The 11,342-nt window shown below is 39.4% G+C and overlaps 1 protein-coding gene across 2 annotated transcripts in view; it reads left to right on the top strand.

Moving 5' to 3' along the window:
• The window catches only part of TYW5 (tRNA-yW synthesizing protein 5), a 9,844-nt gene extending 529 nt beyond the window's left edge, over nucleotides 1-9,315 (top strand). The window contains exons 1-8 of one of the 2 annotated variants that reach the window (XM_014954579.1): nucleotides 7-45; nucleotides 917-1,071; nucleotides 4,059-4,128; nucleotides 5,010-5,054; nucleotides 5,579-5,716; nucleotides 6,492-6,579; nucleotides 7,111-7,227; nucleotides 8,941-9,315. In XM_014954579.1, the coding sequence (XP_014810065.1) occupies nucleotides 920-1,071; nucleotides 4,059-4,128; nucleotides 5,010-5,054; nucleotides 5,579-5,716; nucleotides 6,492-6,579; nucleotides 7,111-7,227; nucleotides 8,941-9,197 (867 nt within the window). In that variant the 5' untranslated portion in view covers nucleotides 7-45; nucleotides 917-919 and the 3' untranslated portion in view covers nucleotides 9,198-9,315. Of the gene's footprint in view, nucleotides 1-6; nucleotides 46-916; nucleotides 1,072-4,058; nucleotides 4,129-5,009; nucleotides 5,055-5,578; nucleotides 5,717-6,491; nucleotides 6,580-7,110; nucleotides 7,228-8,940 lie in introns of those variants that run through there. The other variant, XM_014954580.1, reaches the window with a different exon arrangement.
• Nucleotides 9,316-11,342: the final 2,027 nt, after the last annotated feature.

An 11,342-nucleotide genomic window follows, 5' to 3' on the forward strand; every position in this document is an offset into this window, starting at 1 on the left:
GCGGCGGTCACACGGGAGCAGTTCCTGCGAGACGTTTACCCCCGGGTGCGGCTCTGCGGCGGGAGGAGGGGGCTCCGGGAACCGCGGCGGGTCCGGGGCAGCCGCCCTGTCGCTGGGCGGGGTGAGGGGGGCCTCGCCGGAGCGGGCCGGGCCGCAGGTTCGGGGCTTGGAGTGATTCCCCGGAGATACCGCGAGCCGTTCAATGGAACGATCTTAGAATAAGGAGGGTTTTCTGGCGGCAGAAACCTCTCCCGAGGTGCTGAGGCGTTCGGACAAGTGGTCTCTCTGCCCGTTCATTTGCTTTGACGGTGGTTATAAAAAAAAAAGCTTGGCGGTTGCTGGTTTTGTTGCCTTGTCGTCACTGCTTCAATTTTCGTGCCGATTCGAAGCGAAAATGTCTTCTTTCTGATTCTTCTGTGTGCACTGGATCAAGCCTTTTCATGGTTGACAGCGTCAAGGAGCATTAGTATAGGTGGAAAGAGTTTCTTTCATGAGAATGTATAGCACCACCACCACTCACAGTCTACACCTTAATTGTATGGTTTTTTATCTGTTTTTTGCTAAGCCCTGGCTGGAATGGCTAAAATTATTCCTTAGCCTGGCTACATTACTTAATGGCTCCAGCACAAAATTGAGTGTTAAAGTTGTCTTTGCCTCTCCGGATCTTTCCTAACCCTGCTAGGAAAGAGGATATAGTAACTAGAGAAACAGTCCCACAGTCTACTGCATGCTGTGTCTACATTCAGTCTTCTGATTCACTTTGTTCATTTGTGACCAAATCAGTTGTGACTTTGTGTAGCGAGTCCTGGGATTCAACTGTCTTGTTTGTGTGTGCTTTGTTTGAAAAACTAATTCTGATTTTTTTTCCACTGGATGCTATGATCATTTTACTATTGAATTTTTTTTTGTTCCTTAGAGAATGCCAGTAGTGCTGAAAGGAATGGAACTGGGCACTTGCATAACCAAATGGACAGTAGATTACCTGAGCAATGCTGAAGGATCTAAAGAAGTAAAAATCCATGTTTCTGCAGTGCCACAGATGGACTTCCTCAGTAAGAACTTTGTGTATAGGTACTTTATTCCAAGGACTCTTGTATTTTGAAGGCATGTGCTTCTAACTTTCAGACATAGAGTGCATCTATTTGAAGCTGAGGGTGAAAATATGAAGATACTTTGTGAAAACTTTAAATTACATATCTAAGTCCTGTCTTTGATTTCCCCCTCTTCATTCTATAAATATCTCAACACCCTGAATGGGTGTTTCATGACAGGGTGAAAGGAGGAGCCAAACAAGGCCTTAAAAGTGATGGCATGAAGAAGTATTTTGACAGACCACTCTTGCAGGAAATTTGAGCCTGACATTTCCTGGAATTAGTTTAAAAAAAAAACCAACCCAACCCCAAAACCCCACGATACTAGATGATATGTTATTTTGTTCTAATTATATGGTGCATTTTCAGTGTTACTGAACAGTGATAGTTTTTGACTTGGCATGTGTCTGAACCTCTTTGAATGCTGGCATGTGGCAAGCATTCTATTCCACTCTAGAGGGATGTTACTAATTAAAACCAAGCTCCTTTCAAAGTTTGCACGTGCAGTTCTCAGAATGTTCAAACTACTGGATACCACACGTTTCACCAGCTCTTTAATCTTGATATGGGTCACATAAACTCTTGATCTTCTCTGAAGTTCCTCTCATGTAGCTGCCAAAACATTTCTTCAGAGTTCGTCTAATCTCAGTCATTGTGTTGCCCTTCAAGGGTAAATACCTTTATTTCAGTTGTTGCTTTTTTTCCCTAAGTGGGAACAAGATGTGATCAGTCCATTAAACTTTTAAAAAGGCTGATGTGTACGCTGTAAGTGTAAACAAGCTACAAGTTTCTATGAGTGGAGCCTGTTCAGGGGAAAAAACACCCTATAATCATGCTATACTCTGTTCACTGCATACTGAACTTTTGAATCTTTGAAATTAGGTTGTACTTGAATGATTTTGCCTTATCTCCATATTTCCTTTTCCCTGCTCTATTTTGTTTCTTATTATAATATCTCTTACTGTGAGTTCACACCCAGTTGATCCTGCAGGCTAGTTTTAGCGGGTCTGTAGACAGCCTCATGGAGGTGCTCTGATGACCCTTCGTTATAGCAAGTGTTAGGAGTTTCGTCTACTTAACTTGAAATTCAGGAAGCTGTGACCTTTTCCACAGCAAGCCTCTCATTCTAATGTGAAGGGAGAATAAGAATAGAATAGAAACAATGAGGATTTAACATGCAGTTCCGTGATTTTAAACTGATGTACATGAGTAGTACTGCAGTCTTGTTTTAAGTTGCGTGCTCCTACCCCTGTCTTTGTGTTGGTTCTGGAGTTCATTCAGCCACTTTGTGATGTGCTGCCGAAACCTGAATGTTTTTCTGCTGTTTTAGCTTTGCTAGCAGGTTCACCCTGAGGTCAGATGAGTGCCAGCGCTAGCGTAAGGGAGGAGATGTGATGATTAGGGTAGACAGCAAGGGCAGAGCTGTGGCAGCACCAGCATGCATCAGTTTAAGCTGTCATGGAGCTGTGCTCTCACTTTTCTTCAGTAAATAAGCATGATGCAACAGTTCGGCTGAAGTTAGAGGGTTAGTTTTTGTTTGTTTGTTTATTTGTTTTTCCATTGACTGGGGTGGTTGTTGTATTTGACTGTTACAAACAAGCCTCAAATGTTTAGAGAAGGGGTCTGAGTGCTGTCAGATGCAGGTCGCATTCTGGTAGAAAGTATAGCAGGATCATGAAAAATTTTGCTTGAGGATAGTTTCATCTTAACTCTGGGTACTTGGTGACTGCTCTGAAATGTGCTGTTGACAAGCAATACATTTGTTATCCAGTGATGACGTGAGATGGTGAATTGAATGAACATAACATTGAATTCATAACAAGGAATGCTTGTCATATTACTACTTGTATGTGGTTTGCATTCAGCTATGAACTGATGCCAAAATCTGTAATCCTTATGAAAAGCTCCCATTGTTTAAAAAAACATATAACACTATTATTGACTTCAGAGGGTCTGGGCTTTAATGACCAATGATTATTTTTGAATTTTCTGAAGTTTTATTAAAGAAATTCAAGGAAAACTGTAAAGAAACACTTGAAAATACCAAGATTCCTGTGCTTTGCTCAGCTTATCTGAATTTTTTTAAATATGTGCTATATAACTAAAATAAATTTTAAAGATCTACAAATGAAGACAGGTAGCTGTGTTCATGCACAAATTTATAGCAGAAAATGCATATATATAAACATACGTATGTCACCAGCAGTAGTTTTCTTGATGCTAAGCTTTTCTGCACATTTATAAAAGTGCACAGTAAACAAGCCTTAAAATGTCACACTGTTAGAGAAATAGTCTAAGCAAATACTGTCAGGTATTGGCCACAGTTGGAGTCTAATCTGACAGTGAAGAAATTTCTTGCACTGTGACTCAAACCATTCAGCTTAAGGGAGGGTCTTACCAAAGTGTATTCATAGTTGATGGAGGGAGTAAAGAAAATGGAGCCGGATTCTTCTCAGTGGTTCGTGGTGGCAGGATGAGGGGCAACGGGCAAAAGTTGAAATACAGGAAATTCTGTTAAACTATTTGAAAAAACCAAACCCCTCTTTTACAGTGAGAGTGATCAAACAATGGAACAGGGCGCCTGGAGAGGTTATGGAGTCTCCATCCTTGGAGATAAGCAAAACCCAGCTCTTCTGGGCAATCTACTGTAGTAGACCCTGCTCTTGGGAAGGGGATTGGACTGGAGGACCTTCCAGCATCAGCAATTACATGATTCTGTTTGCAGCTATACTGGAGCAATTTACTAAAGCAGAGACTTTAAGTGAAGGATTTATTTCTCAGTAGAACTCTTCAAACATCCACTGCAAACACTGATTAGTCACTGTGTTAAAAAAAAAAAAAAGGCAGCATATTGCATCTTCAGTTATACTAGATATGGTAAGAGAGCTTATGATTTTAAACCTGGCATTTAGACCATGTGTTAATTTACATTGATTCATTGTATAAATTTAAATATTTATATTTCAGAACTCTGCCTTTTGATGTATTTGTACGAAGAGCAGCTGAAGTCAAACACAGGGAATACTTTCTTTCTGAGGTAATTTCCTTAGTGAGACAGGTACTTCTATCAGTTATTTTGCCAGTATATGGAGGGGAAAACAATGGTTTGTGATTTAAAGTCTTACTCCAGTAACGCACTTAATCTTAGATTTAACTGTTTTGTGTGGCTTGGAGCCATGTCAGTGTACAGTGTGGTTAACTTCAGTGGTCCTGTTTCTGTTAACAAAAACCACTTACATGGCAAAAAAATTCCAGGATAAAATTGAGAAATCAAACCTTGCTTTAGAATAATAACTATCATTTAGTTATTGCAATAAATTTAGTTTTTGTCAATGTGTTAGTTTTGCAAGAAGATATCATTAAGCTATTTGATTTGATTACATCTGCTATCAAAATACAAATACAGATTTATTGTAACATAGTTTGTGAGTAGCAAATGTGTGGCTGTCTTTATGGAACTGTTCAAATTAGAGATTTTTCAAGTAACTGTGATTGGGAAGCAAGCAGTTCTCAATGCAGACATGCTTTCACCTTTTATGCTACATAGAATACGTTGAAGCCAATTGAAATAGCTTCCTGCATCAGTGTGCTGAAGAACTTAAAGTATAATTTGCCTTTGCTTTGAATGTGTTTAGTAACAGCAATGCTAAAGGAGTTGGCAGTCTCCCCCTATTTCACTCTTCCGCTCTCAGTTAAATAACATATTTTTCCGATGTCTTGAGATGAACAGCAGGGAGCAGTAGAGTAAAGGCAGTAAAACCAAAGTAGCTGAATTTGTAAGTGCCATTTATTTGTACTGTTTTTCAATGAAGCCCTGCATTAGACTGGTGAGAAAAATTCAGGCTCTCTGTTCAAGTGTGTTTGTAATTAATATTAAAAAAAACCCAAAACTCTTGTTTTGTTTTGTTTTTTCTTCAGGATGAAAAGTACTATTTGCGGTCAGTGGGTGCAGATGCTAGGAAGGTGAGTTACTTGAGATTACAGTTCTAATATTGTAAAGTAGCAGTTCAGGAGTATTTTTTAAAGCCTGTTTTCATCTGCTGGCTGTGTAGTACAGGCATACACCTTGCTTATGGTCACTTGGCCTCTGAATTTGAATGGATTTAGGTCAGAATATTTAAACCTAAGTGTCTAAAATAGTTGCTGTTATACAAGAGTTTAGCTGATCACTGAAGAGACACCTTCCTCACCTCCCATTTTTTAACTTTTGTTGTAAACTAACATAAAAGGATTTCTGATGATCTCTTGCTTCTTCAGTGTGATTTTCAGCAGCCATGGTTCCAAGCATCTCCCTGTCTGTTCTTATTAATATCATTGACCAAGTCAATGCTGAAAGGGTGACCACCAAAAAGCATTGCTATTTGCAGCTATTCACCAACACTGAAGTTCTAGCCCTGTGTTTCGTATAATGGGAAATGATAGTGAAGTGCTCCCTTATTTTAGTGTGCTTATATGGGTTTCTAAGAGTTATGTCCTTTTTGTTTCAGGATATTGCAGATATCAGAAAGCAGTTTCCTAATTTGGCAGAAGATATTCAGATTCCAGAGTATTTTGAGAAGGAACAGTTTTTCTCTAGTGTCTTCCGCATCAGCTCAGCTGGATTACAATTATGGACACATTATGATGTAGGTAATACATGTGTTTAGCATCAAATGTTGCAGATGGCAATACAGAGTTGAGATATGAAGGTGCAAATCTGTGAAAAAGATCAGTTAATGACGAACTTCACATATTTTTTTACTGTTTTGAGTTTCAGTTAAAAATCTGGAACACGGAAAATGTCAACATTTTCATCTTCAAGATTATCTTCTTTTTTTCAATTCTAGTGGCCAGAGTGTTGGTAATTGTACAATGATTTGGGTGGTTTGTTGCTGCAATGTGGTAGATGCCAAATAAGATTATCTCACAATTGCATTGTGCAGTGCATTTATTAATAAATGTATTTATAAGAAAAATAGGTTTTTGCATTGTAATTAGGAAAAAAAATCCTTTATCAATAGAAAGTCAGCAAAATGAGGTAGAGGTAGCACTGAAAAAGAAAAGGAATCCCAAATATATTTTGGTTTATATTTTGCTGGTTTATACATCTAAAGTATGGTATGTCTTTGTTTTAAGACGGAAGAACTTGATTCCTATTTAAGGAAAAACTTAAAGTTGTTGGAAAGCAATATTGTGTTTCCAAATGTACTGTTTGTCAAGAATGTGCAGCTAAGAGGTTAAAGTAACTCACATTCTTGAGTATTTTAGATTAACTCTGCATGGAAGCTCTTTTAGCTAATTCTTAACATATGAACGTTTTAATAATTCCCTCTTTTAAGCTGATGATATTTTAGATTGGTTGCAGGCTGTGTACTCATTCTTAACTCTTGGCTGACATCTGTCTTACTATGCTTATTCCAGGTAATGGATAACTTCTTAATCCAAGTAACAGGGAAAAAACGAGTTGTTTTGTACAGTCCTCGAGATGCACCGTATTTATATTTATCAGGTATGCGTGCCACATTTATCTAGTTCAGAATTTGGTGATTGTAGGTGCCGTTCCAGCTCACAGGTTTTGCACTGCAGAAGAAAAAAATCACTAACAGACAGTTTGATATAAAAGAAGTCATTTGGTCTCACAATTCTGATGCTGTTTGGTCAAAGCTAATCATTATTTTAGTAGGGCAGGTTAGGAAATATGCAAAGGAGCACAGCAGCTTTGCCAGGTACTGTTTTCAGTCCCTAGCTGTGGAGGAGTACAGTGCTCTCTCTGGATTCAAAACAGCCTTTTATATGTCAGGGAAAGTGTATTTTAGTGTTTATAAGGTTGCATTTACAGGAGAAATATGGACAGCAGGAGAACATGTCTCCTCACTAAATAAGGAGTGCCATCAGGTTTGCCTGGTTTTTAAAAGAGTTACAGAATGATAAACCAGTATTAAATTTTATTAAAGAACTGGCATTTCCAGCAATGTGATAATGCTTTGTTACTGTTGGAAGAGTAGGAACGTTTACTCTTTACTTCTGAAAACTTCCTTAGGTACTAAATCAGAGGTGCTGGATGTGGATAACCCAGACTTGGAAAAATATCCCCTTTTTGTGAAAGCCAAGCGCTATCAATGTTTCCTGGAAGCAGGAGATGTGTTATTTATTCCAGGTAAGTAACAAATAGTTTCTGACTATGTTGTGTTTTAAAGTTTTGTTTACAATTTTTCATTTCTAGAGATGGTAAGAGGTTACTAAAGCATTTCTGTGTTATAAGTAGGAACATCTAAAGACATTATCAAAACTTGTCTACTTCTGCCAAATGTAGTAATTAGCTTAATAAAAGGTATTATTACATCTACCTGCAAATCTTACCTTCCCTTAAGATTACACTGTATGCTTCTGAATTCGTGTCTTAATAGATTAGTACTACAAAATCAACTTGTGAAACCTGAAATTACTTCAGTGACCTAAATTTTCTAATGACAGAATTTGAGTGAAGTACCATTTTTGTTCTTCTGTAGCTCTGGCACTTAAGAACTGTGAGGCACGTGATTTGAAGAGAATTAAGGATGGTAGAGTTATTGGGCCATCTAGAAATTTATAATCACTTTTGGGGAATGGAAAGACAAGTCCTACTCATTTTTCTGCACAAGCAGAAAATATAAAGCTGCTTCATGGGCTGAGATGACAATTCTGGTGATCAGAGGGAGGCACTATTGCACTATTCCTACTTGATAATTTTTCATTTTTACTCACCATGAGCTTGTGGCAGATACTTATTCTGCTGCTTTTCATATTGTCTGGGCACTATAAACAGGCCCATAAACAAGAAGGCAGTAGCTTTTTAGGAAGATCTAAAATAGATTCTTAGCCTTGGACCCGTTACCTAATTTTGAGTTTACCATTTGTGTTTCTTTCTGATGAAACTTTTCATTAGAGTTAGTGAAGGTATGTCACGCTGTTGCTAATGTCAGCATACATCATTTTGGGTTTGTTCCCTGCAGTACAGATTCCAGTTTGTCTTTGCCAGTAGGTGTGCTGGTCCAAGTAAGAGACACTCAGTACTCTTAAGAAATTTTGACTGGGATTTTTGAGTCCAGAGAAAGGTACTAGCTTTTTCAGCATTCTGGGGTGCTAACTGCTGAAAAAGATGTTCTTTGAGAAATGTATGTGGTTATTATGGAGAAGGAAGAGAGCAGCCCCTCTTCCTATCCTGAAAGAAACTTGTTCATTTCTCAGAATAAGCTTTTTTTGACATCTTCAGCACATACAAGCAACTAAGCTGCAACAAGCACAGCATTCAATCTTTTAGCTTAAAATTGAAATAGGGTAAATATGCCATATTAAGCTTATTTTTAAAATGTACTTGATGAAGCAAAAATGTCTTTGCTTCCTTATGACAGCCATGATGATTCAGTTGAAAAGCCTCATGACTTTCCTATAAAAAGATAAAAAACTTGCATGGGTAACCTGGCTGACACTGGTGGTTTACATTAATGCTTGGACAATCTGTGCAAGGTTAGGGAGTAAATCTATGAAAATAAGTATCTGCATTCAGAGTAGAGATGAGTGAAGTGAACAGGGAAAATGTCTTCTTTTCATCCTACACATGCTTATCGCTTGTTTGCCTTTGAGTATCTCTTTATACTTCAGCAATTGTTACTTTTGTGTGAAATTATGGATCAATGTGAACATCTCGAAGAATTTCTTAAATTTGGTACAACACAATATATCCAGGGATTAATTTCTATAAATAAACAAAAAATACAGTAGTTGAGACTTTTCCTCAACTATATTTAGTTTGGATAATTCTGACCCGTGTCGTGAGTCACATGGAAGTTTCAGATAATAGTTTTCATTTTAGACATTCTTCTTTCTACAGCTTTGTGGTTCCACAATGTGATTTCTGAGGAATTTGGAGTGGCACTGAATGTCTTTTGGAAGCATCTTCCTGCTGAGTCCTATGATAAGACTGACACTTATGGAAATAAAGATCCCACTGCAGCTTCTAGAGCTATACAGATCTTGGACAGGGCCTTGAAAACACTTGAGGAACTACCTGAGGAATATAGGGATTTTTATGCGCGGAGAATGGTGTTACGCATCCAAGAAAAAGCTTATAGGAATGATTATGGATAAAATAACACACTGGGATCCAGCAAGCTCCTGTGAAAGTAGGGAATGGTATGTTATGGAAACGGTCCATGTGTATATACACACACTTTCTGTAAGACTAATAAAAACTATGTTGATAGACTTTGTTATAGATGGATGTTTATTTTGTAGATTTTTTTGGTTGTTTTTTCTTCATATGCAGGGAGTGCACAATCTGCTTGATCTGGAGATGGTCTCTCTTCTATAATGAGGCATACATTTGCAGTGCCTGCACTGACAACTCTATGTTTTTTGGAGTGCTCTGAATTTTTTCTGAACAACAGTTTTGGTACGTGGGCTGGGCAGACAGCATGTGTGCTTAGGAGTAACTGAATATCTTCCTGAATGCCACCTCATTTACTAAAGTTTAGGGAAACAGTAGTGGTTTCTGAGGGGGTTGAAGAAAGCCATTGGTGGTGGTTCCTAAGGGTCATGTTTTGAGTAATAGCCTGGGAGCAAGAGTGGGGATTTTCTGCGCCCTCTTGTGGTGAAACTGAGAGTGAGCATGAGAAAACCAGCAAAAGATAATCATGCGAGGTTAAGCTTAGAATTGTGCAGCAGCTTGACTGCAAGGTAAATGATGTACCCCTTTCCTAGCTGGGCAAGGTACTGTGCAGCAAACCTTGTTTGTGGCTGCCCCGGTGCAGCTGGGCAGCACTGCTGTTCCTGCAGCTGTGTGCGCCCACAAATCCATCCAGCTTCAGTCCTAGAATCTGAAATGAAGGTCATAGTTCTGAATTAGATGCAGAATCTATAGGGAGAGGTGTTTGAGATGCATTATGTTACCATATGAAAGGGGGGTGCATTGCACCTTTTGGCGTGGAGCCTGTTGTAGAGGGATTGTAGATGGTTACAAAAACCTTGTGAAATAAAGATAAGCATCTCGCAGAAAAGAGGGGTTGTCATCCTCTCTCTGGAATCGCTCTGATAGTAGGACTTGTGCTGTTTGGGGAACGCAGCATTTATCTCACATTTAGGTCAGCCTGTTACTTCCAGCAGGGTTTTGTGGAGTTTTTTTTTGAGAACTAACTTGTCAAAAGCTCTTAAACTAAATAAGTAGTCTTAATAATGTGCTGGAAAAAACTTTCTCCGGAGGAGCAGGGGCTTGCAACACTGTGCAGATTGTTCTTCTAAACCTGTTCTTGGCAGCTCAGCACAGTGAAAATAGCCTGCTCCCATGTGAATGGGCACTCGGCCATCTTAATGAATAGGCATGAATGGAATCAGCCAAGCGATTCTGATGGGCATCATTGTACGTTCTGAGGGTAGAATTTAAATTTGGGATCACAAATAGGTCTCCCAAAATTGTTGTTTGAAAATGAACAAGGATTGCTTGTGCACACTGCTGAGACAGGATCTCTGTGGCCGTCAGGCTGGGGAAGCCTTTTGGCTTTGTTGGACTGGTGGTGTCGAGGGCCCCATCTGCATTGTTCTGCAGAGGTGTTCAGAGCATGGTCTTTGTGCGTTTGGACTAAACGGAGAGGCTCAGGGAGCTTGCAGGGCTACGCAGAGCTGTGTCCCAGCACTGAGCCTGCACGGCTGCTATCTCTGTGCACTCCAACCACCGGCAGTTTCTCAGTGTGTGAGTACAGAGAAGTACCGTGCTGATCCCCCATTCTGCCATTTCTTGATTCTCCAAGTGCTCGTTTGGTGTTTGCAGCCCCCTTCAACACACGAGTATAAATAAGGAAAGCTTCGTGGAGCAGCAATCAGTGTATGAGCAATCTGCTTATGTCCCAGCTTGCGAGAAGTGCCTGCTTTGCTCTGGAGGGTGGCTGGGAGCCATTTGGGGCTCCTGGGGAGAAGTAAAAGGGGAAAAATCCTGTGGGTCAAACGCATTCACTGCTGTGCCACCTAATAGTGACTTTCAATAATACGTGTTTCATACTTTGTATGTAAAAGCATAAATAAGATCCACCAAGCCACAAGTATTCAGGCTGTCATTCTGAGTATTTTTCAAACCTCCTTTTTATTTTGTAAAGGAGTATTGAACTATTAATCTAAACACCTTAGGCCAAGTGAAACCTTTGAATCCCTCAGTTGCAGTTATTAGTGCTGAGGTAGCCCAGCAGGAAAGCTGCAATAATTCTCTTGTTTAGGCTAGCGTGACGTTTGGATTGGGAACTGTGT

This window comes from Calidris pugnax, unplaced genomic scaffold, assembly GCF_001431845.1.
Source record: "Calidris pugnax isolate Ruff unplaced genomic scaffold, ASM143184v1 scaffold103, whole genome shotgun sequence".
Taxonomy (NCBI): domain Eukaryota; kingdom Metazoa; phylum Chordata; class Aves; order Charadriiformes; family Scolopacidae; genus Calidris; species Calidris pugnax.